We start from the raw sequence: 26,896 nt of genomic DNA, 5'->3' as shown, positions 1-26,896 counted from the left end.
CCATTTGAACGTGCTGTTTTAACGGACCCCATTTCATTCAATCCTGCACAAATGCCAGTAGAAGTGGACCATGCCCCCTCCTCACCAATTTCGCTCAAGTCTCACAACCAAATGAGAGTCAAGAACCCCAAATATTTAGTTGCTGAACAGCGATAGCAGCATTAAAGGCACAAGAGTGAGACACAAACCCTCCTATCTACTTTGTTAACAATCTTATTCAAGAAGTTCAGTCACTTAAACGCTAGGGGTCTCTTGATCAGCCGTGATCTTTTTTGGGCAAACCACATTTCAAAGTTGGCGTTTAATGCCAGTCCATCACAGAAAATGGCCATTCTCTATCGTACAAATTCCTTTCTTGGCACACCTAAACCCTTATTAAAACTCTTACAAGGCCTACATCTGCCGCTTAATGGAGTAATGCCCTCCCCTCTAGGCTGGCACCCATGCCTCACACCTTGCTCAGCTGGATGCCTTGGAAACCAAGGCCCTCAAAATCATTGGAATCTCCTGTGATGAAGATCATTCTCTGGACCTATCACTTTCACATCGCAGACAGGTTGGTGGTCTGTGTCTTATGCCACCTCCTTTTTGGTCTTACACCTACCCTGTCAATGCCCTACACCCTCACCCCCCCTCCTTTCTCCCCACACCCTAATTTTATGCAGGGCTCATGCGGTCTGCCAGCAACCCCCTTCTGGTGAAACTCACAAAATACAGACTCACTGCTCATCTCCACTCATTTGTTCCTCTTTTTCCTACCTGTGGAACCAACTTCCTCAGTTTCTTTAATATCATTCTTCCACGCACGGCTTCAAAACAGCTGTTCACCACCATCTCACGTCATCCCCATCCATAACAATAATAATCGTTTCTACCCCCTTCAACCAACCCCAAGCCCACCTATTTCTGAGTGTCCAGTCTTTCCTTTCAACTATGTGACAGAGGTTGCAGCTGTATCCATCTTGTTCACCGCCCATGTCCTCCCAATTGCTGTCATTCATCCCCCATGTCCATTATTTCTCCAATTTTCCTATTTTGTCCCTCAACCCTGCTGTTGATGCATGTCCCCCTCTCTTTCCACTATTCCTTTCTTTCTGTTATGTCCTAGTCCATTCTGTGTTCCGGATCCTCCACGAGCATCAGCACTACACAAAAAAAAAAAAAAAGAGAAAAAGGTTTTGGCTCCATTACCTGTAAAGGCTTCCTTTACCTTCTCCTCGAGTTCTGTAAAACAAAAGGGTCCTTCGAAATTCTTACATGAAATGCAGTAAACTGAGACTTTATAACATCCAATAGTTCACATTCTAAACAACATAGGGCTTGATTTTATCCAACAAATAATAACTTGGCATCAGCTTTATTTCCCTTCAAAAAAGTGATAACTGCCACAGATGTATCTCTGTGAATTCAAAAATATTTGGTTATAGATTGTGCTTTGGCACGTGAAGACTCCATTAGTATAAATATACTGACGGTGTTACAAACAAGTGGATAAGTGCCATTCATTACGCACCTTGCAATTCAGTGGGCCTGAGGGGCCGACCCTCTCAGAGAATTTTGGAAATCAAGACGTCATCAAATGTGTGCAATCTGGGACATTTTGGAGGCCTCATTCATAGGTACATTCGACTGGCTTTTCTGCATATAAATCCTTAAAATAAGATGAAATTTGAAGAAAAAAAAAAGTGTACTCTTTGCTTCCATCATGCAATATAACAAATAAAATTCCACAATGTAGTGTCCAAAATCAGTGTATCTGAAATGCATAGTATTACTGTTGACATCTCGAAATGCAGTCAATGTAAAAATCTACCAGTTATGTCTGAAACAACACTTTGGATGAAAATTGGAGGACAGTGCATATACGGGGATCATTAATTGGGAATTTCCACAGTGATATGACTAATATAGATCAGCCATGTTTGGCTTCATATTGCATGAAATTTTTTTGGACGAAATACCGACAACCCCAAACCTGCGACATACACCGCAATCTGCTTGAGAGTGTGACAAGTGGTCAAATCGCACGAGTCTCAAACGTAATGCGTGAGGAACAAAACTGCTTTATTTATTTAGTACCTCTACCACTGAAGGTGGATGGAGGTTTTGTTTTCACCCCTGTTTGTCTGCCTGTGAGCAGGACATCTCAAAAAGTTATGGATGGATTCAGACAAAACTAGGTGGATGGGTTTGGTTAAGTGATGATAACAAGCTGATTAGATATTGGTTAAGGTGTGGATGCAGATCCGGTCGATCAGTGGGATACAAAATGTAAACTGTTCGGCCTGGGGGAGGTATGTGCTCGACAGAGTATCGTTCTAGTTTTTAAAGAGATCAAAATAATTTCGCATTCTTTTAGAAACCTGTAAACTTCGGTTCAAATGGTAAATGATTCACAATTATAATTATGCAGTACTTTGTTTCAAAACTTTTCACATATCGTCATATGATAAACAAGATTGAAAGATTCTCCAGTGCAGGTTGGGAAATGAATGGAATAATCCATTGGTCTGGCAGCTTGAAATTTCTTTGACAGAATGTCAAATTATTGGCTGTACTACAATTGGTCTCTAAACAAAAGGGGGCCCAGAGAAACGGGCATGCGAGAGCAAGTACAGGATGTGAAATTGCTCCTTCCTGTCAACCCATCTCAGCAATCTGCTCCATTTCAGTCTCTTCATCTTTACTCGAGTGAGACAGTTGGGTGGGTTGCTTCCTCTCTGCTTTGCGAGGCAGTTGGCCTGAAACAACTTGCCTTTGCCTCACGGAAAGCAAACCCAACTGAGGGTAATCTCAGTTCCTTGCATAAAGCTCGGAACAAGTATGTATCTACCCTCAGGAGACCAAGAAAACAACATCTTTCTAAGCTCAAGTCTGAACTCTCAAATCTCTCTCCCTCCTCCAAATCCTGGTGGCATCTAATCAAATCTGTTTCTTGTGTATGTTCCCCCTCCATCCCCTCCCTTACCTAAAATATCCACACTGCTGATGCCGCACGTGAAAAGGCTGAATGCCTAAACTCGGTGTTAGCATCGAAATTTTGTGTCCAAAACCTATCGCTTTCTAGACCCACCTTACCCAATCGTACCCAACTGTCCCTGGACTCTGTGTCCTTTTCTTCTGAAAAAGTGGAGAGCTTGCTGTCAATAAAACCTCGACTCAGATTCTGAAACCGGCCCAGACGGCATCAGCCCACGTGTCCTAAAAACCTGCTCCACTGCTCTTGCTCATCCTCTCTCTCTGTTCTATTCACCCTCTCATTTGCTCAAGGTCATCTGCCATCTGCTTGGAAATCAGCAAACATTACCGCCCTGCATAAAAAAGGTACAAAAACAGATCCCTGCAACCATAGACCAATCAGCCTTCTCCCAATCATCAGCAAGGTTATGGAATCCACCATTGCTTCAGACATTAAATCCTTCCTCTTCTCCAATGGCTTCATTTCCGATCATCAATTTGGTTTCAGACCAGGTCACTCTACCCTGAATATTCTGCTTCTGCTCTCCCAACAATGGATGGAGGTCAACAATGCCAGACAGGAAATCCGAGCAGTATCCCTGGACATATCGCATGCTTTTGACACGGTCTGGCACCCGGCCCTGCTCACCATACTCTCTTCCTTTGGTATCCAAGGCCATCTCCACTTATGGCTCGCAGACACTGTGTGGCCCTAAATGGAGTTCTTTCATCCCCTCTTCCTGTCCAGGCTGGAGTTCCTCAAGGCAGCGTTATGGGCCCTGTTCTTTTTCTGGTTTTCATCAATGATCTCTCCGACTCTCTGGAAAAATCCTCTTTATCTCTTTGCTGATGACTCCACCCTCTGCCGTACCATCTGTCATCCCTCAGACCGGCAAGCAGCAGCTTCTTCGCTCACTGCAGATCTGGGTAAAATCACAAACTGGTCCAACACGTGGAACATGCCTTTCAATCGGGACAAATCTCACACTCTCACTTTGTCTCTCTGAAAGGATTGTCTGGAAGCCCCCCTCTCTACTTTCTCAACAACTCTCTTGAAGAAGTCCTTTCATTCAAGCTTCTGGGTCTCACTATCTGCCATGATCTTTCCTGGGAAAGCCACATTTCAGACCTCGCCTCCAAAGCCAGTCACTGACTGGGAATCCTCCATCATACAAAGTCCTTCCTCGGCCCACCTGAGCTCCTGACCACATACAAAGCTTTCGTCTGCAGCCTGATGGAGTACTGCTCTCCACTCTGGCCTGGTGCTCCTGCGTCCCACCTTTCTCATCTTCACATTGTGGAAACCAAGGCATATCGGATCATTGGCATCTCCCATGATGAGGCTGAGTCTTTGGGCCTCTCACTCTCTCACCGCAGGCAGGTCAGTGGTCTTTCTGTCTTCTACTGTCTCCTCTCTGGTCTCGCCACCCCCCCCCACCGCCCCTGCTCTGTCTGTGATTTGTCCCCACCATATTTCCGCAGGGCAGAACAACTTGTCCCTCAAGGTCCGCCAACAACCCCCTTCTGGTAAAACTACCAAAATCATGATTCACTGCTCACCTTCACCCTTTCATTCCTCTTTTTCCCACCTTTGGAATAAATTCCCACACTATTTTCAATCCCATTCTTCCCTCCAGGCCTTCAAAACAGCTGTTCACCACCACCTCTTATCTTGCCCCATCCAAAACCACGATCTTTTCTACCCCCGTTAATCCACCCCAAACCCACCTCCTTCAAAATTCCCTGCTTTCCTTCTTGAAAGTCCCTGTAATGTGCATCTTGTTTACCACGTGTTCCCTGCCCCATCCCTCTCTCTTCCACAGATTTCCTCATGTCATTGTTCCCCACTGTTTTGGAGAACTTTCTAGTTCCCCCAAACTGTTTCTTTCACCCTAAAAGTTCTTTCTAACCACTGATTCACTGGTTCACTGACTCACAAAACTGACCGATATTAAAAATTGCGACCTTCTGGGTGACGAAGAAAGCTGAAATTTTGCGTGCTGACCGATATTGAAGCCGATTCACCAGGATAAATCACAGAACCATCAGAAAGCATCCATCAATGAAAATATAAATAAATGAAGAAAAAAAAGAAAATAAATAAATGAAAAATCAAATGCAGGTGATTGTCTTCCCGGTTGTCTCGGGTCACTCACCTGCATTTGATTTTTCATTTATTTATTTTCTTTTTTTTTCTTCATTTATTTACATTTCCATTTACGGACACTTTCCAATGGTTCAGCGATTTTTCCTGGTGTATCGGCTTCGATGTCCGTCAGCACACAAAATTACCATGCTTACCTATTGTCTCTGATCGCTCACCTACATTTTTATCCCGCTCCCCGGAGGGAGGGAGCGGGATATTGTAATCGTCTGGTTTATTCGTTTGTCTGTCTGTCTGTCTGTCTGTCTGTTAGCAACTTTACGGCAAAACGGCTTTAGCAAACACTATCAAATTTAATCCACAGGTGAGCAATGAACCTTGGATGACCCCATTAACTTTTGGGTCCAATTGGATCAAAGGTCAAGGTCACGAAAAGATCAAAATCGTTTTTCGCTCATAACTTCGTCAAAAATGATCTGATTTACTTCAAACTAGGCTTATAGTGAACCTTATTCTATTTGTCACTTATAATCCTACCCATTCCTACAGTGAAAAAATGCATATTTGTGAAGATCGGTAGGGTCCAAAGTTTTGGGGGTCATGGTCATCGGTAAAAATTACAAATTTTCCATTAAAACTAAATAAATGGGCGGGATTTGTTGTGCCTGGCACCACTTGTTTTAATTTGTTTTGTTCATTTATGTATTTTCATTCATTTATGTTTTCATTTGTGGATGCTTTCCGATGGTTTTGTGATTTTTTTTTCTGGTGTCGGCTTCGATGTCCATCAGCACGCAAAATTTCAGCTTTCTACGTCACCCAGAAGGTCCCAATCTTTAATATCAGTCAGTCTGTGAGTGAGCCAGTGAATCAGTGGTTAGAAAGAGCTTTATATATAAGAAGTAGAGAGGAAGCAACCCTCCCAACTGTCTCACTCGAGTAAAGACGAAGAGACTGAAAAGGAGCAGATTGCTGAGATGGGTTGCAAGAAGGAGCAATTTCAGATGCTGTACTTGCTCTCGCGCGTCCGTTTCTATGAACGCGCCCGTTAATACAATATGTAAGCACACCCCGCAAGTAACTTTATAAACCTATCCAACATTTTGCCAACACTATCCTTCCAGCATTATATAAACTGCTTTCTTAAGAAAATACTCTTCTTATTCTTCTTGTTTTTCCCCTTTTTGTTTATTGCACTCAACAAATACAACACTCCCTGGATAACAGAAAAGAATCCCAATCATCAAATACACACACCCAGAATCTTCTCAACCAGTGAGAATCTTATTTTACTGCAATAATGTTAATGGGATTTAAAGACTTGTAATGTTGCCTTCCATAACAACGACTCCAACAGGAGTACTTGCTCACCGTTAAGCAGTGCTCACCCATGTGCAGCAGATACGAGAAGTCTGGCAGCCGTACATCAATGTAAACTACATTGTTTTCCAAATGGACTATCACAAGATTCTTTTTCAAAACCTAGAAAAACAAATTGCAGCACATTTACAGGACCCACGTACTGTGCAATGACAGCCCCACTCCTGATACCCAACAAGGGTACTAGGCTTTGAGATTACAAAATGACAGCCAGAAGTCATGAAAACGAAAACCTGTAAACGGCAATGTGTAGCTGTGACAGTAAATTGTTCAACATACCTTAACCTTTGTGTAAATAGACACGACAACAATGTCAGCTGCCTGAAACCACTCATACCTGGACAAAACAGGAGGCCTAAATCAAGGCAGGCTAAAAATAACGAGGTCAAAATGAATTTAGTGTTCCAAAAAAAGAAAAAAAAATTACAGGTGGACCATCAATGCACTTTGGTCAATACATATAGCTATAGCTTCGACTTTAACAGAGTACGGACTATTTCCATTTGTGGATCAGCAATCCTCACCAAAAAACGAGAGCGAAGTCGATGGCACACCATCATAAATCCCAACACTTCCCACCGAAAGCAAAGTTGAAAGATGGCAACAAGTTCCACAATGAATGAACTAACATCAAATTTTGATTTAAATTTTTTTCCCCGTTATGACCTTAGTGACCCGAAGTCCCCAACCCCTGGGGCATGAACCAGGGGTCAATCCAAAAAAATTGTTACATATTTCATGCGTCCCACAATGTTGATTGCATATACAAAGTTAAATTTAAAAAACATGTTTGCAATGTGCTCGTAAATGCATTTTTCGGTATTTGACATTTTGAACCCACTCCAAAGGACCAAAACTGACACTCCACTTGCACCTTCTTGTCTGTGGTGATCATAACTACTACGTTTGATGTATTTCTGCCCAACAGTTTAGGAGATAGCATGATGGGCAGATGGAGCCCATTGCAATGGAAATTATTTTGAAGCAAAGCCTCAATGGCAGAGATGATTAAATTTCACAAAAAAGGTGAAGGTTCGCATTACCTGGGGTGCTGCATTTTGCGCAAACCAGGTGGCGTCACAGCATTCTGCACACCTGTAAAACAATTGAGTATTAGTCTGTCCAAGAGTTTTCAGTCATGTTCAATACTCCAAATTGCAAGACTTCTACTGATTTTATGATCATACTCAAATAGATTTGCAAAAGAAACACTCACTATACAGTACTTCTTTGGGTGATGGAGGTACTCCAACATACTGTCGTGGCCAAAAATATTGGCACCTTTGCACTTTTTTCAAATAATTCACCTTTTCTTCCAGAGATTTGTTGAAATTAAAAAATCTTTTGCTATCCACAAATGTATTTCTTTGGTTTGCAGAGGAACAAAACAAGAAAAGCTGAAAAAAATTTCCTAAATCTTAGCTTATTCCACGCAGAAATCCTAAAATGGCCCCGACAATATTATTGGCACCTTTTATAAGTTGGTCGAAATAATTAGATTTCAAGCAGGTGATTCTCCTTTACTTTGAAATTGAACTCACCTGTGGTGAGTTGCAGATGCCTGTAATTTAAAAATCACTCATTCAACCAATTTGAATAGAGAAAAGGAGTCATTCTGCTGTTTTGTGTCACTGTGTGTACCGCAATGAGCATGGAGAAAAGAAAGAAAACCAGAGAATTGTCTGAGGAGCTCAGACACAAGATTGTAGCCAAGCATGGACAATCTCAAGGCTACAAGTCCATCTCCAGAGACCTTGATGTTCCTGTGTCCACTGTACGCAATGTTATCAGGAGGTTTAAGGCCCATGGTCCTGTAGGCAACCTTCCTGAGAGTGGCCACAAGAGAAAATTTCATCGAAGATTGCAGCGAAGGATTGTTCGAATAGTGGAGAAAGCACCTTGAAGAAACTGCCAAACAGATTTAAGCCGACCTTCAGACACAAGATACGACAGTTTCAACTCGCACCATCCATCACCAACTCAATGAAAGGAGGTTCTATGGTAGGAGACCCAGGAGGACCCCACTGCTGAGAGAAAGACAAAAGAAAGCCCAACTGGAGTTTGCCAAAACACACCTGAACAAGCCAAAATCCTTCTGAGAGAATGTCCTGCAGACAGATGAGACCAAATTTGAGCTTTTTGGTAAAGCACATCATCTCTACATTTACAGAAAACAAAATGAAGCCTTCAAAGAAAAGAACACCTTCCCTACAGTCAAACATGGAGGAGGTTCAGTGATGTTTTGGGGTTGCTGTGCTGCCTTTGGCACTGGGGGCCTTGAATGTGTGCATGACATCATGAAATCAGATTACCATGGAATTTTGGGGCACAATGTTCAACCCAGTGTCAGAAAGCTGGGTCTGTTGAAGGTCATGGGTCTTGCAGCAGGACAATGACACCAAACACACTTCAAAAAGCACCCAGGAATGATTCAAGACAAAGCTGTTCGAATAAAGAATAGAATACAATAAAGAATTGTGGAGACCAAATACTTTTGTGAATTTCAACTTATTTTTGGAGAAAATTGTTATATGAAAAAAGTGCAAGGGTGCCAATATTTTTGGCCATGACAGTACATACGTACTTACATACAGTGCCTCAGAAAGTATTCACACCTCTCGACTTTTGTCGCATTTTGTTGTCTAACAGCAAGAATTTAAAATGGATTAAATTTAAAAAAAATTGTCACCGACCTACACAAAATACCTCATCATGCCAAAGTGAAAACATGTTTTTAGAATTTTTTACAAATCCATTATTAAAATTAAAATCTGAAATGTCTTGCATCAATAAGTATTCAACCCATTTCCTATGACACTCCAAATCGAGTTCAGGTGTATCCAATTTCATTTGATCATCCTTGAGATGTCTCTACAACTTGATTGGAGTCCACCTGTGGCCAATTCAATTGATTGGATATGATATAGAAAGAAACACACCTTTCTATATTAGGTCCTACAGTTGACAGTGCATGTCAGAGCAGAAACTCAACCATGAAGTCCAAGAAACTGTCTGTAGAACTCCTCGATACAATTGTGAGGAGGCATAGATCTGGGGAAGGGTATAAAACAATTTCTCGAGTGTTGAAAGTTCCCAAGAGCACAGTGAGCTCCATCATTGGGAAATGGAAAGAATATGGAATTATCCAGACTTTTCCTAGAGCTAGCCATCCAACTGAACAAGAAAGACCTTGGTTAGGGAGATGACCAAGAACCAAATGACCACTCTGACAGAACTACAGAGTTCCTTGGCTGTGATGGGAGAACCTGCCAGAAGGACAACAGTTTTTGCAGCACTTCACAAATCTAGGCTTTATGGGAGAATTGCCAGACGGAAGCCGCTGCTGAAAAAAAAGGCACGTGACAGCATGCCTCAAGTTTGCAAAAAGGCATGTGAAACACTCTGAGAGCATGAGGCAAAAGATTCTGTGGTTTGATGAGATGAAAATTGAACTCTGTGGCCTGGAATGCAAAGTGCTACGTCAAGTAGAAACTGAGCACAGCTCATCTTCTATCGAACACCATCCCTACCGTGAAGTATAGTGGTGGCAACATGATATGGGGATGCTTTTCAGTAGCAGGGACTGGGAGACTTGTAAGGATAGAGGGAACAATGAATGGAGCCAAATACATGATATGGGGATGCTTTTCAGTAGCAGGGACTGGGAGACTTGTAAGGATAGAGGGAACAATGAATGGAGCCAAATACAGCAAATCCTCGAGGAGAACCTGCTTCAGAGTGCAAAAGACCTGAGACTGCAGCGGAAATTTATGTTCTAGTACGACAATGACCCCAAGCATATGGCCAAAGCAACACGAATGGCTTCAGAACAAGAACATGAAAGCCCTTGAGTAGCCCAGGCAAAGCCCAGACTTGAATCCCACTGAGAATCTGTGGAAAGATTGAAGATTGCTGTTCATCGACACTCCCCATCCAACTTGACAGAACTTGAGCAAATCTGCAAGGGAGAATGGGAGAAAATCCCCAAATCCAGATGTGCAAAGCTGATACAGACATACCCAAGAAGACTCGAAGCCGTAGTTATTGCCAAAAGTACTTCTACAAAATATTGACTCAGGGGGTTGAATACTTATTGACGCAGGACATTTCAGCTTTTCATTGATTTGTAAAAATGTTTAAAAACATGTTTTCACTCTGTCATTATTGGGGATTTTGTGTAGATCGGTGACAAATTATTTTTTAAATTTAATCCATTTTAAATTCAGGCTGTAACAGAAAAATGTGACAAAAATCGAGGGGAGTGAATACTTTCTGAAAGCACTGTAGTTATAATCCCAAGATTACAAATCCTCTCATTTCTGTCCAGTACCAGCTCCTATCATAGATCTTCAAGGTTACTACAAGGATAATGAGGTACAAATAAAGGTGATTTGAACTTTCATCCCACTGCTATATATCTAGATGCCAACACCCCCACACCAGCACCACCAACCTATGACATCAAGCCTGTGCAATGATTACCAACCTATGTAGCTTTTTTTCTTTCTTTCTTTTTGTGGTTAGGAGGTTTTTTTTTTTGGGGTGGCACTGCTTTTTTCATAAGTAGATTGCAGTGCCACGATTTGCCCTGTGGGCATTAAGAATCAAACAATGAAGTGCAAAATGGCATCACATATCGACCACATCAGGTGCGGGAGCAGGTTAGCACCTTCCATAATAATCCATGTAGGTTTATTGCTAGTAATAAAATAGTTACATGGCAATTCTCCTGAGATTAAGTTTTCAGAAATTTAGAACCCAAATCCTTATGCAGCTTTAAAATTGTGATCCATCTGTACACAAAACCAAATACCAACCCAGGAGGTTATTGGAGGTAAAATAATCCATGCAAAAAACAACCTATACAAGTTGAAATAAGATTATAAATAATACAACAGTTCTCTTTTCCATATTGATAATCCAATAAATTAACTTGCCTGTTAAATGTTCTTCCACATCTGGTGAAGAGGGACGGAGCTGCGGACCCATGGATGACTCAGCACTTGAGGATGACTGTGGACCCGTGGACGGCTCAACACTCGAGGATGGTTGTGGACACGTGGATGGCTCAGCACTCGAGGATGGTTGCGGACACGTGGATGGTTGCAGACCCATGGATGGCTGTGGACCCATGGGTGGCTTAACCCTCGGGACTAATTGCAGAGGAGTGGCTGGCTCAGCCTTCCAGGCTGACTGTGGACCAACAAACCGGGCAGGTCTTGTAACAGTGTGTTTGCAAAGATACCCAACCAAGCATGACCGTAGCATAGACTCACAGTTGACCCAAGAGTGAACCTGTCCAAAGAAAGAAGAAAAAAAAGCCTTAAAATTTGAGTGGAAACACGATTTGGTGATCATAGAAAGAAGCCTGTAGGTGTAGGATCAAGATTATAATCTTCAACTACCTGTTTTTTGTTTTTTTTTAACAAGGGATGAAATTTACAGCATCTGAATTTTTCATATATCGAACTTGTTGGACTATCATGACAGGACATCTACGCCACTCGTGAATCGGACTGGCAACTGCACTTGGAGACGTCGTGTCAAATAGTAGCATTGTTTTTTTTTACTTACGGCCGTTCCAATTATGCCCAATTTTACAATGCATACTGGATGGAGATTATTAATCTCCCCATCACCCACCCAGTGTCATCAGGATATGCTGATCCCTGGTCAATGGATGGTTCAGCGACAAGATCAGCTTTCCTTTTCTTTGAATGCCTGTGATCAGGCAATAGAACAAACCTGCAATTCAAATTCAAAAACAAAAGGAGGAATCACACGACTGACTCAGTGTCCTGGAGCCATGCAGAGGTGGCTGCTGTCTCAGCACGAGCGTGTAACCATTGCTCATGGTTGTGAATCCATGGTTGGTGCGACCCGAGTCGAATCGAGAAAGATGAAGCAGCCATTGGGCAAATTATTACCTCCGCCACCGAAGGTGAAGGAGGTTATGTTTTCACCCCTTTCTGTCTGTCTGTTTGTCTGTGTACAGGATATCTCAAAAAAGATGTGGACGGATCCGGATAAAATTTTGTGGACAGCTTCGGCGTGTGACAAGAGCAAACTGATTATATTTTGGTGAAGATCCAGATCCGGATCCGACTACTAGAATTTTTAAAGTGATTCTTCACCATTGAGAGACAGGGCCAAAAACGATATATAGCATGCTATCTCAAAAAGTTGTGGACGGATTCAGATGAAACTGGGTGGACACATTGGGTCTGTGACAAGGAAGAATTGTTTCAATTTTGGTGAAGATCCAGATCTGGATCTGATCATTTTTTAAGTGATTCTTCACCATTGAGAGATAGGGCTAAACTAATATATAGCACGATAGCTCAAAAATGTATTGGGCCCCGATATATTATCATGGATCAGGCATTATGGGGCGGAAGTATGCGCTCTTCTGAGTGGCCTTCTGTTCTAGTTTCAGCTGTGGAGACCATGATCAATCCTGAGAGTCCAGATCACCTCGTCCTTCCAAGTTTGGGTTCTGTTGCAACTCCAGAAGTACAGGCTGACCTGCTTCAAGGAGACATCAAGGGAGAGGCTGATGTCACCGGTTTTATAGAGCAGCGTCTTGTGAGGAAAACGGTCGATGCCTTCACTGCCCTACCCAAGATGAAGCTCAAAACCTTGTAGGTTCAGCCTAAGCGTAAAGTTTCCACCAAAGAAAGGTAGCAGGTAGTGATGCAGAATGATTGCAATCTCTCCACCCAGTTGCTTGTTTTGAGTCAGAGTCAAAACATCGATTTGAAAGAAGTGCTGGAGTATTCGCTCGGAATGGCGTCATTCCCACTTACAAGCTACGACGGTGGACTTGCGAAAACGAGTAAATCTCAGTTGTTGACTGCACTTGAAGAAGGGTGCCATCTTGCTGAAACTGCTGTGAGCAAGCTGGTGTGTTGCTCTTTGATGCACTGCTCCATTCCATGGTAGCCATGCCCGCAACCTTCGGTGAACTCTCCGAAGTTTTACTGTTGCTCTTCGTTAAACTGGGTCATCAGTGGAAAGTCAACAGGGCTGACCTCGTGAATGATCAGTATTTTGACATGAGCATAAAGAACACAGAAAGTAATCATCGCTCAAGCATAGGCACTCGGCCAGTCCACATTTTCGATGCCGTGCAGAAAACGCCAAGGCACTGGAAGAAATTTCTTGCGTACGGAAGGAACGAGGAAGATCTGATTGACTTTCTTTTCGAACATTGGAAGTCAGCATCCTTACCGAATTGTCTCAACATTTTATTTGCACACGGTAAAGAATGTCATCAGTTTGTGGTCGACAATGGTGTTCAGAATGTTGTGCTCATTCCAGAACTTGCTGCGATCATGAAGAAGCAGACACAAAGCATATGTGCAACGCTCATTCAGATGTCATCATCAGAAGTCCCAACAGCGATGTTGGAATCCTGTTTCTAGGTTTTGCGCCGTCATCTTCTTCATCGACACTGGAACAAGGGACTGTTCTCGAGGGACTGTTCCTCAAACAAATGGCCACTCAGCTTGGAACTGAATTTTGCGACGCCTTGATCGGATTAAATGCATTCACAGGATGTGCTTCAACCAGAGCATCTGACTGCAAGAGCAAATGGAAACAATTGAAAGTCATCACAGAGGACCAGACCTTCCTGAATGCGTTCCAGACCCCGAATGAGAACTTCAGTCTCGATGAAAAATTGATATCACCACTCGAGTCATTCGTCTACCAGCTGGATGGACAATCGTCAGACAACATCAATAAATGCAAGTTCCATACCGTCTCGGAAAGTCCTCGTATCAAAGCTTATCTCCCACCAAGGATGCGCTGACACAGCATTGTAAAAGAGCAAACTATCAAGCCACCGTCCACAAAAGATCCCTCAATCTGCTGATGAAATGTCCATCGCCATCAGGCCATCAGGTCTGAGAAAGAATCCACAAAATACAGTGGATTCCATTACTGCCAGCTCCTGATGTCCTCCTTCACTGTACACAGCTCCTGTGCCTAAACATGATGTTCAAACAAACAGTGCTCCTGTGTCACAGTGACCCTTCCATGTACAAACTTGTGTCGATGTCGAGACTGTGATAACGTCAGCGACGCTGCTGATCAACTCGCTCAGTGATTCAGAGGATGTGCATGATGAAGCCGACAATTGAATTAGCCATTTCAAATGCGATTTCTATACACACTTGTTATGTATACATTCTGTATATACGATATTCTGAATCCTCTTTCCATCAATATCAGTCGATGTATACGTTAATGCGTTTTGACGCATCTTTTATTGTTTCTATGAATGGCCCATTGATCTCATTTCCTGGTATCTTTATGTCTCATAAATCATCTGTCCATTCATTGGTGCATCAAAAATGCTTTGGCTTGGAACAGGCCGCAATGATTGAACGATAAAGTTTTTTTCTGACTTTCCTCACATATCATCGAATGCTTGATCAATGACAGCTACAAATCGCTGGATGAATCGCAATGCTTATAAACACCCAGAGATGCCAGCAATCGTGGCTTCATTCCATTTCCACACATTCCATAACCTCTAGAATAAGCTGAATTTCAAAATTTATGCTTCAGAATTGAACTTGGCAGCAGTTCCGACTGTTAAAAAAAAGTGTTCATTTGTCCAATTCGGACATTGCTTGGGTGTTTCTGGGTGCATGGGTTTATATGACTGATTGGTATTCGCTTGCCAAGCCAGCCATTCCATTGGAGTGCTTGCTTAAGTGCTTAAGCCACTTTGCGAGTGCTCTTCAATATTCACAGTCACTGAATATACTGATCGACCTGAACAAAGTTCAGGCCCATCCGCCTGCGCTTGGCCGTGCGGTGAGTCGGTCAGTGGTTCGCTCGCTGAAAATGTGCAATTATATTTTTCACCGCATTTCCCCTTTTTGCTGTACGATCTTCATTATACGACCCATCACCTCAGCATGGACACATCCATAGAAAAAAAAATTGACAGTTTCGTTTTTGAAAGTTTTTTTTTTTTTCAACCGTTTTGTTTGAGTGCTTGCTTGAGTGGTTAAGCCGAAGGCAATTGGCGAGTGCTCTTCAAGCTTCGATGGTGATATGGCTGTTTGGTTCTTCGTGGGGACATTTCCGGAGAAAGAAAGGCAAAATAAATTAGGGGATTACAATGAGAAAGAATAAATAAAAAATGTTTTTAGTTGTTACAAAGCAATAAATCGCCACATCACGGCAGGAGAGCCGAGAGGTAGGCACACTCGCTCTGAGTCGTTTAACCTGGGTTTGCACCCCGACCCAGCTATAAACTGTCACCCCGGTGTTTCACAGGCAGGGTTATTCATCAATCTGTGCACCGTCTCTCAGATGGAAGTTAAACTGGGTGTCACATATGTCGGAATCGTCTCTGTCTCTGTCTGTCTCTCTCTCTCTCTCTCTCCCCCACCCCACCCTCGGTCTCTCTCACCCACACCCCCTCCCTCCCCCTCTCTCCAGGGCCGGATTTACCATGTGGGGGGCCGTGGGCACAATGATTGTGGGGGGCCCCCAAATTTAGAGATTAATCAACAACTTAAATTATAACTGCTTTTTCATCAACAACTGAACTTGTATCTATAGATTTGGCAGATCTTGATCAGGAATGATTTGGCATACATGTTCACAAATTACAATTAAATCTGACAATATGACAAGATGGACGGATTGTTATTGATATGGCTGATGACTTATCTATGAGCTGATGGCTTATCTCTGAGCTCATTCTCAAATCAAATCACAAAAATGCTGTTGCTGCAGGAGTAAGAGATAGAGATAGACCAATTTAAGAAAATAACAAACGACGCGCTGTCATTAATCATACTACGAACTTCGACTAAAAATCTTCTAACTTCTAAAAACCCTCTGAGCAAGAGAAATCCGAAATGGTGATTAATAGCCGACTTACAGCGACCACAAATATACGGCAGTGTAATCCGCATCAATGAACATACACACGGTGCCTTAATCAATGGACAAGCTTCCTGCGCGACTTCGCGGCAGCGAACTCAGATATGATACTGTAACCTGCATGGAATTGAGCACATCGGATTCGGTTGAAATGATGGTCAGATTTACCAGTCTCTGCTGCCCCATCGTGGAGCGAAGATGGTTCTTGATAAGCTTGAGTTTCGAAAACGAGCGCTCCCCGGAGCAGTTCGACACCATCAGTGAGAGGTAAATCCCAAGCAGCACTTCCACGTTTGGGAAAGTATCGGTGAGTTTTCGCTCGATGAGAAAACTGTACATCTCGAGTTCAGTACGGCCCGAGTCTTGCTCTGTCTCTGACTCCTTCATCATGGCTTGGAACTGAATCATTTATTCTGTGAGGTCAGGTGATAGATCTTCCCGATACAGCTCGACGAGCTTCGAGCATGACTCTCGAATCTGCTCCACTTCAAGTTGAACAAGAGCAAGCAGGAATCCAAATCTGTTGCTCATCTCGCTGTAAGCGTTTGTACGCTTTTCCAACTGCGACAGCAGTACGTCAATCACTGCAACGTATCCAGTGATGTGAAAGGACTCCTTGGCGTCTAGTTCTACTTCTGGAGTGTGTCCATAGTCCAAGGGAGCGAGGCGGACATTACGCTTTCGTCTACACGGTCCGTGAGTGAATTCCTCCGTACCTGAGAGCTCCACTCCGTCAACAACGAATGTATCAAACTGATCGCATAATGACTGCATGAAGCTCGCCAGTGACTTGAGGAGCTGCACGGCTGTGTTGAGATCGGTAATTTGCGACTGAAGGGTTTTACTCGTACGATCAAATCTACCAAGGACAGTAGACCAGAAACCAGCATAGAACCCGATCTCGAGCGTACACATCGTTTGGTGAAGTGTCTCGGCGGTGTTTCTCGTTTCATTATTCAGTTGTTCATCGTTTGCGATTTCAGAGGACATCCATGATTTCGCTGTAACCGTCTGGAAGAGCTCGGGTTGCATCAGAATGAGCCGACCAGCGAGTGTCGCTGAGGCGCTTTGGTACTTGCAGACTTTTGGCTTTCAGGGCGTCAAATAATCTGGCGTAGCGCGACGTGGAAGCTGTAAAAAATACATACACTTGTTCCACAAATTCAAAGAATGCTGCTGCAGGTCTACAGCATCCCACGGCCGACTGACCGACAAAGTTCAGTGAGCGAGTCATGCATGGCACAAATATTGCGAGAGGGTTCTCCTGTTGGATCATTCCCTGCATCCCGTTGTATCGGCCACTCATATTGGATGCGTTATCGTAAGATTGTCCTCAGCAGTTAGCGATGTCCAATCCAGTGGCTTTCAAAAAATCCAGCAATGCCGTCGCTTGCTAGAGTCCAGTGTGTCCTGTGTTGCTCAAAAAGGTCATGAAACGCTCCACTGGAGCCTCGTTCTCGATGTATCGTAGAATAACTGTGAGCTGGTCGATGTGGCTTATGTCAGGAGTAGAATCGACTGACACAGAGAAGTATTTTGCCTCTTTCACACAAGCGACGATGTTATCCAGAACAGATTTTCCGATGATGGAGACTAACTCTTCACATGTCGTAGATGATCAATAGTTGGTGTGGCCACTACCTTGGTTGGCATATTTCTGAATGTGCTGTGCCAAAAATGGATCGTATTCCGCAAGTAATTCCATTAAACCAAGGTAGTTACCATTAGTCTGTGACCCAACAATTTCATCCGATCCACGAAACGCTAGACCACGCTCAGTGAGAAACTATATCACGCTCACACTTCGTTTCAGCACCTCCCTCCAATAGGACGCAATCTCACTCACCTGTTTGACGAGTTCAGTGTCCACACGACCTGCGGATGTTGCTCTGTCTGACAAGCGGATGATATTCGCACAATGTACATGCGAACGCTCATGCACATCGATAGAACGACTGGCATGATTCCAGTCATTGAATCCTTCCCCGCCCAGGGCAGTAGTGCCTCCAAAGAGCTTGCAAGCGACGCAGTACAGTTTTCCGGTTGATGTGGAGAAGTAAAGCCAGGACCTTTTTCCGGACTCTACGTTTTGTAGTCTACGGTAAAAAAAGATTCTTGGAGCAGCAGCGTTTCCTACCTTCAACAAACTGTATGGATGAATCAAAGGGACCAGTCAAATTCCGCAGGGGCTCCAAATCTCATGATGCCCAGTAGTCGATCATCTCTGACGACGGTCGCTCAGGAGGCCAACATCCAATGTCATTGGCAAAGTCAGGTCCACGACCAGTCAGTATATCTCGCGATTCTTCATCGGTGGAACCTTCCGAGATGTTGGGCAAATCTTGACGCCGGGGTTGCGTTGCCAAATCCGCTTGTTCTGTCTCTGTTGGTGTTCCAGCCTCTGTCATGGACGAATCACCTGTTTGTGCAGGAGTGAATAACTCTGAGATTTTCTGGGTCTTGTCGATGACGGCCTTGTGCCTTTCATCTTTTTCCTTGGAACGTTTCCGCTTTTGAGCACCACTGTCATATTTCCGTGGAGCCCTGGATTTGTGCCCGTCGTCACCGAAGCCGCTCATTGTGGTTTCTGCAGCTGGTAGGTACCGAGTAACCGAGATATTGTCAGAGTGCACGTGGGACGAACCACAATCACGAACAAGTATGTTTCACAAACCTGGAACATAGAAAGTCACACCGTGTTACTGTGCTGTGCGCGCCAGTAAGCAGGGTACTGACAGCGTTCCCTGCCAGCCGCAGTTTCAGTGTGTACAATACTACCCCTGCCGGCCGTGTGCTCTGTTGGCCTGGCCTAGTTTTACCACATCGACTTTCACCTTTTCACCTCTCCTCCGGCTGGACCTCTGTATTCCGTCTGTGCTTGCTGGGCTCTGGTGGGCAGTGCCGTAGTTAGTCACGCTCAACCATCAGAAGCATCGATGATCGATCCAAAAAAAGATCCGAATGCGGGCCCCCAATGCCCGAGGCTTGCCCCGGGAATTTTTGACCACGTTGGATCCGTTCTGTGGACCGTGGAAGAAACGGCTTGAAAAAGCCAAAGCTTGAAAAGGACCGTCACAATGAAGGACAATTTTGAAAAGATATCCTTACAAAGACTTTACAATCTTCATTCACTGACAATAAAACTTTAGAAGCACATTTTCAAGGGATTTTCAAAATGTCATCAAAATTGTGGGGGGCCCCTAAATGTGGGGGCTCCAGGGCCATGGCCCCACCTGGCCACCCCTAAATCCGGTAGTGCCTCTCTCTCCCACACCCTCATGGGTTTTAAATGTTCCTGCCCGGTTTTACATAAAATCTGGCGATTAAAACGAAAATGTTGCTGTTTGGGCACGTTTTTTCTCCCTTTCCTTCCCTTCCTCACCCCTCACGCTGCCTTCCCTTCCCCTCACGCTACCTTCCCTTCCCCTCACGCTGCCTTCCCTTCCCCTCACGCTGCCTTCCCTTCCCCTCACGCTGCCTTCCCTTCCCCTCACGCTGTCTTCCCTTCCCCCCACGCTGCCTTCCCTTCCCCCCACGCTGCCTTCCCTTCCCCCCACGCTGCCTTCCCCCCATGCTGCCTTCCATTCCCCGAGGCTGCCTTCACTCCCCCCCACACTGCCTTCCCTTCCCCCACGCTACCTTCCCTCCCCCCACACTGCCTTCCCTTCCCCTCATGCTACCTTCCCTTCCTCTACCCTCAAACAATCGTCCCTTTCCCTCACGCTGCCTTCCCTCCCCTCGCATTCTCTTCCCCTCATGCTGCCTTCCTTCCACCTCCCCTCATGCTAACTTCTTCTCAAACCCCCTCCCCTCTCGAGCCCATGGACACCTCCCAGTGGTCTCCGCGTTCTGCATTCACATGTTGTTTTAACGTATCCCATTTTGTTCAATCCTGTACTACCCCACCCCACTTCTCCATAAGTCCCACTACCAAATGCAAGTTGAGAACCCCTCCCCTCATGCTTACCTCCTCCCAAACACCCTCCCCCGTCCCTCTCCCAAATCCGTTTCGTTTGGTGAGGTGTCGCTCTCTGCATCCCCCCCCCACCCTTCCCTTCTAGCTCCCCCACCTCACCCTGCCTAGCTCCTCAACCCTGCCTCCCTCCTTGCTCCCCCTCTCCCCTTTCTTTCCCTATCCCCTTTCCCTCCCACCTCCCCTCTCCCTCCTCTCTTTCTCTCTCCCCTACTTCCATCCTCTCACCCTCCTCTCCTTCTTACTCCTCCCTCAATATTTCCATCAGTGAAGCGATTGGTTGCATTTACTTGTGCAGTATAATTTGCTCCTACATGGACTACTACCAACCAACGTCTTCCTATCTGACATTATGTCAATTAACCTTCCCTATCCCTAACTTACTCTCTTTCGAAACAACATACAACTCAGCATCTCAAATCCTTCCTGAAGAATGAAGAATATTTAATAGTTTCATCCCCAACAAAACCATATCCATGAGCTCATTCCAATCTGTCTCTGCCACACACTCACCAGCACTTGCACCTGTGACACCCTCACAAGTGCATGCAGTCACTCCATCCTCACCAGGGCCTGCACCTACCCCAGCCTCCCCTCCCTCCGACCAGTGCCAATCTCCTCTGCAGACCTTTTCAACACATGTAACCAACTTTAATCTTCAAATCATTAACACTCCATAAATCACTATCAGTTCCTTCAACCTGTCGATTAACAATCTTCAAGTGTCCCATGCCTTACAGCAAAGATTACTCACCGTCTCCACTATTCCTGATACTGCCCACATCAAACATTTATCACAAAGTTCAAACAATCTTCCTCTGTTCTCCTTATTGGACTCTTTATGGATTGAGTTTTCAAAAACATATTTTCACTCCATTTCTTTGCCTGCACTGCCCACAGACTAATCCAATCCCAGGGCAAGAAAAAAGATCTTAAAAACTGCTCTTAACTACCCTCTAATTATAGTATAACTACCAACTAGGCCTTAGATCACATACTGATTGATGTGCCATACTCTGTTGACTCTGTTGAAGAGTGTTGATTCTGCCCAAGCAGTTTCTTGGCCAAGGGTCACGCTTGGCAGTTTTCCATCCCTCTCCCAGCAGTAGTTTGGGCAGGAAATTGGTATTTGTTCATGGTGCTGGCGATTGCTCACCTACTCTTCACGGAAGACACCATGGGATCTTTAAAATTTCACCAACTAAAGCCGACAGACGGGATTCCCAGTTTAATGTCCATCTGAGGGATGGCACATACATTGATGAATCACCCTGCCTGTGAAACATAGACCACATATTTCTACCTAAAACCAATGAGGAGATTGGGACCATACTCTGTGCAGAGCGTTAGTGCTGCTTAAGCAGTCTCCTTGGCTATTGGGCACAATCCTGGATGAGTTGCCACTCCGACACAGTATACCAGCAAGCTGGTACTCATTTTTCTGACCTCGGAAGGATGACAGGCCGAGTTAACCCCACCTGGTATTAATTAAACAGCTGAGCAGGATTTGAACTCAGGACCCTTGGATCCAAAGCCCACCACCATAACCATTAAGCCAACACCAGCATTAAAAACTAATAAAACTACCTACAAATCTGCTGATAACAACACTGCAACCTTAAGCAACAACGAAAAATCTACAACTTGCACAAAATCACGATAAACACTAAAAACAAAAATAACCCCTTGTTCCGTTCACCGTAAGGAGTGCTGAATCAACTGTGCCATTTCTCCCCGACTAAAAGCAAGCAGAAAAGTGTCACCTGCATTTCAAGTGACCTTTCTCCACAAACTTAACCAGACTCAGTGATATTGTGGATAAAGCATCTGCTCTGAGTTTGAGGTCAGTGGTCCAAATCTGACACTGGCTGAGACGTACCAAAGATGTTAAAAAGGTACGCGTTGCGTCCTTAACTGGTGCTCAGCATTTAGAGGATAGTGCACAGACAAACCCCGTGGGTTGGCAACCCTTAAGGAGGGAGATTTCCCCCTAAAACTGCCCCGCTGACTGTGGAAGGAAAAGCAACGCCACTAGATGGCACTGTCCGCACCCAGCGTGTTCTGTTAAGCACCTTCCCATAAGGTCAATGGCCGTGTTTGGCTGATATTATGTCATGTGTCATCTGTCTGTCTGCATGCGAGTGTGTAATTTGTATGCGTAACACGTCTTCCCTGAGCCTTAGAAACTTCAGGAGGAAAAATAAAATAAAATAATCTCATCAGCCGAACATAGTGCACAAGGTGTCACCTCGTTGAATAGCGCGGTGCCATCTTGCCCTGAGGCATCTTGGAGAACACAATGTCCACCTGGGTGGTACTCCAAATATGGGGTAATGTTGTACACCAGTCCTGAAAAGTACAAATCAGCATAATCACAAAATCATACACTAAAAAAAGCATCCTTATACTCATAGATCACACAAGATCAATTCCAGGTGCAATTACTTCACAGGTGCATGCAATGCTCTCACCTCCATGACACCTTCTGTAAACGTTAAAGGTACTGCACTGGATTTGTCTTGTCCAAAATGGTGTTTTTTTTTTCCTCGTATTGTTAATAGTATTGTGAATCCATTCCCATGTCTTATTGTACGTACTTACGGTACTTGGCCATGTTGTATCGTTTTTGTTTGTTCATGTGTTGTAAAGTCCACAAAGTGAAGATGACCACACATACTGCTATTTCAACAAACATGAATAAACTCGTAACGATCCCTTACAACTCTCTATTCCTAAACTGCATCGATTTTAACTGCCAGCATGCAAGATGACTGAATGTCAGCTGTGCAACAAACAGCAATGGCAGTGCAGCAAAGGCCTTCTGTAATCTGTAGGTCTGACCCAATGTGCAAACTTTCCATCCTGGATCTCTGCAATGGACACATCCTCCCTCCTGGACCTGGTAGTGAATAGATTTCCACCCAGCCTCTCCTGTTCCTCCTCAAGACCACGTTATTGTTAAAGTCCTAATTGACCGGGCTATTGTTAGGGAACTACCAGCCGACTCAGATTCTGGCTGTTCACTCAAGCTGACTGGCAGGGACTGCAATCTGCCTTTCGCAAAAGGACTGGTCCTCCACCTCCTCTGAATTTGAAATTGACTCGAGCTAGAAATACCTTCACAAGAAACTATTCTCTCAGCTATCATATCCATCAGTTATCATATGATTTTTTTTGTGTAGCTATCAAATCCATCCTTCTAACATTGGTACACCGAATCATTTGGCAAGGCAGTGGCAACCAAAGTAGCTTGCTTTCTCATCATGGAAGGTGAATGCAACAGAGGGCAACCACAGGTCATTTTTCAAGTTTTGCAAAACGAGTGCGTTTCCAATCTCAGGTGAGCCAGAAAACATAATCTGACGAAGCTCAATGCTGAACTTTCCAACCTGTAGTGTTCCTCAAAGTCTTGGTGGTGCCTTGTTAAATCTCTCTGGTGTCTGCTCCTCTTACACCCCCTCTCTCAACCTAAATGGCATCACATCCAACTCCACTTAAAAAGAAGGCTGAAAATGTCTGAACTCTGTTTGCCAACAAAGTTTGCATACTCAACGCAACCCTCTCTAGCTCTACCTGACCCACCCATCCCCTCCGCCTCATGAAGAATGGGACTTTTTCACCTGAGAGGAAAGAAAAGTTGTACACAGCCAGGCATCAGCATCAGTGACATACCCAGATGGCATTGTTGCTCGTGTACTCAAATCCTACAGTGGTGCTCTCAATTAATCTCTGTCTGCCCTTTATCTTCGGTCATCTACCACCTGCTTGTAAGACAGCCAACATTACTTCCACACACAAGAAGGGTGCAAAAACAGACCCCTCAACTACAGACCAGGAAGGTGGCATCTTGGGCCCAGTCAGGTACCTCATACACATAAACGACCTCTCTGATGACCTGGATAACCCTCTTTTGCAGACTCAACTGTTTATCAGGGGGGGGGGGGGTTTCTACACAAGCTGGCATCCAAGGCCAGCCAAAGTCCAAGTATGTTCCAATCCACCAAGACTTTCTTTGGTAGATATGAACCTCTCACGAGCTACAAAGCCTTTGCGCATAGCTCAATAGAATATTCCTCTCTGCTATATGGTGGGGCCGTCACTTCTCACCGCTCTCTGTTGGATGTTGTGGAATCCAAAGCTCTCAATATCTTTGGCATCTCTCACAAAGAAGCCGAAGCACAATACAAAGCTTGCTGCTCTACCATCGCAAACAGATTTGTGGTCTTTGTTTTTTATCACCACAATTCCGGTCTTGCTCCCTCTACTTTTTAAACTCTCCGACCCTCTGTGATAGACACATTCTTCCAGTAACTTCATCCTTGTTAAACTCCCAAAATGCAGACATAGTGTTCACCTCTGCTCCTTTGTTCTGCTTTTGGAACAGCATTCCTGAGATGGTGCAATCCCACTCTTCCCTCCAGGCTTTGAGGTGGCAGTGAACAACCCTATCATGTCATTATCCATCTCTACCTCTGATATATTCTATCCCCATTAACCCTCCCCTATGAAAGCTCTCTTACAGGTTGCTATGCTCCTCTCTTTTATCATTTATTCCCTTGTTTGTTAATCCACCGATAGTACCTTGCCTACTCTGGATACAATTGTTTTTATAATGGCTCAATAAAAGAGGGAGGAGAATCAAATAAATTGTGCTCAGAAACTACTTGCCAAGATAGGAGTTGTGAAAAATAAACAAATCACAGATCACCCATGCCCGATAAGAAACCATAAACAAATCCGATTTGGTGTGCTTATAAGAGTGTTGATGTGTGAAGAAGACTCGAGAGTTCCTCACCGTGCACACTGATCCAGCAGTCATGGGACTGGTTGTGTCGAGCCAATTCAGCTGTTGAGATCGGGCACAATCGACCGCCACGGCCAGACAAATCCTTCCCACTGCGGCACAGTTGCATCCAGTCCATAAGGGAACGGCCAGCCTTCAGAGGGACCTAAAAATAAAAAGTAGCACAGCAAATTCTTCATACAGTAACATTTTCCTAAGTAATAGCACAGAGATAACATACAGTACTTCCCTGAGCTGTCAATTCTGGGTTTGATTATACATTGACCAGACCATTAACTGTCAGATTGGGGCTTCATATGCAGGGCGTGTTATCACAAAATGTGGCATCCCTTGGATGGACGTTTAGCTGATGACGCATCTGGTAGCATTAGCTGGTAGATATTAAAATCACAGTGTCTTTTGATGAAGAGTAGGCAAATTATTGCGAGCATCCTGACCCAATTCCAAAAATTCCTGCCCGGGTGTATCGGGGACATTCCATCAGCAGCACAGCGGCACTTCCTAGAAATGATGCCACCAGCAACCATGTGCTGTATATGAGAGAACGACAAAATAAAATCATCACAACATTGACCGATTGATTGGGAGTGTTGGTGATGCTATTTCATTAGTGGCATTTTCTCCATGTAAGAGTCTCACCTTCTTGGCACATACAGTCACAGTAAGTCATTCGGTCAATGACTCCAACGACTTGAAAGAGATAAATCGTACGAAGCAAAGGTTTTCAAACAGAACTGCATTCTATTTCCTTGCAAATATGATTATATTTTGCACACAGTCTGTAAATGTCACAAGCGGTTACAAGGACACATCCCAAATGAGTATATGTGCAGTATCTCCAATGCAAAAATCACAAATAACTGAAATTGATTCACAATTATTTTAGCTTGGTTCCTCATGTATAATCTTCTCTTACTAAAAGGAGAAACGTCCGTCCGTCCGTGTCACGCTTCATCCTAAATGGTTCCTGCTGTCGTAGAAAAAGGAACATCTTTGGAAAGCTAATAATCGATTGAATTGGAACAAAAATTTGTGTCTGTTTAATCAAATAAAGATACCGGTTTTCAAAGCCATCCTTCCGGTATTGAAGAAAATGTGGGAATGAGAAATTCAAGCAGCAGTTCCAATGGTAACATTTGTTATTCAACAGCAGGAACCCTTTAGAAGGACACGGAGAGAGCAAACAAGATTTTATATATGGTGTTACGGGCCAGGGTTCGAGGTTCGCCACGAGGGGAAGAACAAGTTCCTCTCAAACTCCCGGTCCTCAGGCCACCAGCCGCAGATAACTCCGCAGCCCGGTGGGTTGTTATGCAACCACAAACGCTGATTGGTACTGCCAATCCTGGCAGGGTGAAACAAATTCACGTGGATACCTTACCGTTGGATGGCCACACCAAACGAATTTCATGTTCTCAGCGCACACTCGGATTACTGCCGAGCGATACAGTGAGTGTGTACTGGCTAACCAGAGCAAATCACGTGGAGTAAGACTTCCCGACTGACAACGTGCAGACTATGCTGGACCAATGGAGGAAAAGATACTGAATTGGGTACATTTACAATGCAAGCAATTTATTACAAGAAGGGTGAGGAAAGGGATGTGTACAGAAAGCAATGGGTTTAATACAAAAGATCTGCACAGCAGGGAGAAGTAAGGATTGTTGAGGTGCAGCAAAAGAAAAACAATTATTTACAAATACAAAAGATCTGTAGAGTAGGGGGAAGCAAGGATTGGTAAGATGCAGCAAAAGAAAAAACAAATTTT

General features: G+C 44.2%; 1 protein-coding gene across 4 annotated transcripts in view; it reads right to left on the bottom strand.

Annotated features, from left to right (window-relative positions):
• CYB5R4 (cytochrome b5 reductase 4) overlaps positions 1–26,896 on the bottom strand; it is a 55,294-nt gene that overhangs the window by 14,031 nt on the left and 14,367 nt on the right. For 3 of the 4 annotated variants that reach the window (XM_085882839.1, XM_085882849.1, XM_085882831.1), the window contains exons 3-9: positions 25,120–25,273; positions 22,573–22,673; positions 11,380–11,737; positions 7,486–7,537; positions 6,722–6,779; positions 6,451–6,544; positions 1,192–1,224 (exon numbers count right to left, since the gene is read on the bottom strand). In XM_085882839.1, coding sequence (XP_085738965.1) covers positions 1,192–1,224; positions 6,451–6,544; positions 6,722–6,779; positions 7,486–7,537; positions 11,380–11,737; positions 22,573–22,673; positions 25,120–25,273 — 850 coding nt within the window. Of the gene's footprint in view, positions 1–1,191; positions 1,225–6,450; positions 6,545–6,721; positions 6,780–7,485; positions 7,538–11,379; positions 11,738–22,572; positions 22,674–25,119; positions 25,274–25,519; positions 25,659–26,896 lie in introns of all 4 variants that reach the window. The other variant, XM_085882855.1, reaches the window with a different exon arrangement.

The sequence above is a fragment of the Eptatretus burgeri genome, chromosome 1 (genome assembly GCF_056783735.1).
Source record: "Eptatretus burgeri isolate ZD-2024b chromosome 1, Ebu_testis_v1, whole genome shotgun sequence".
NCBI classification, from domain to species: Eukaryota; Metazoa; Chordata; class Myxini; order Myxiniformes; family Myxinidae; genus Eptatretus; species Eptatretus burgeri.
The sequence above is the reverse complement of the archived record's forward strand: the minus strand, read 5'-3'. Positions and strand labels throughout refer to the sequence as shown.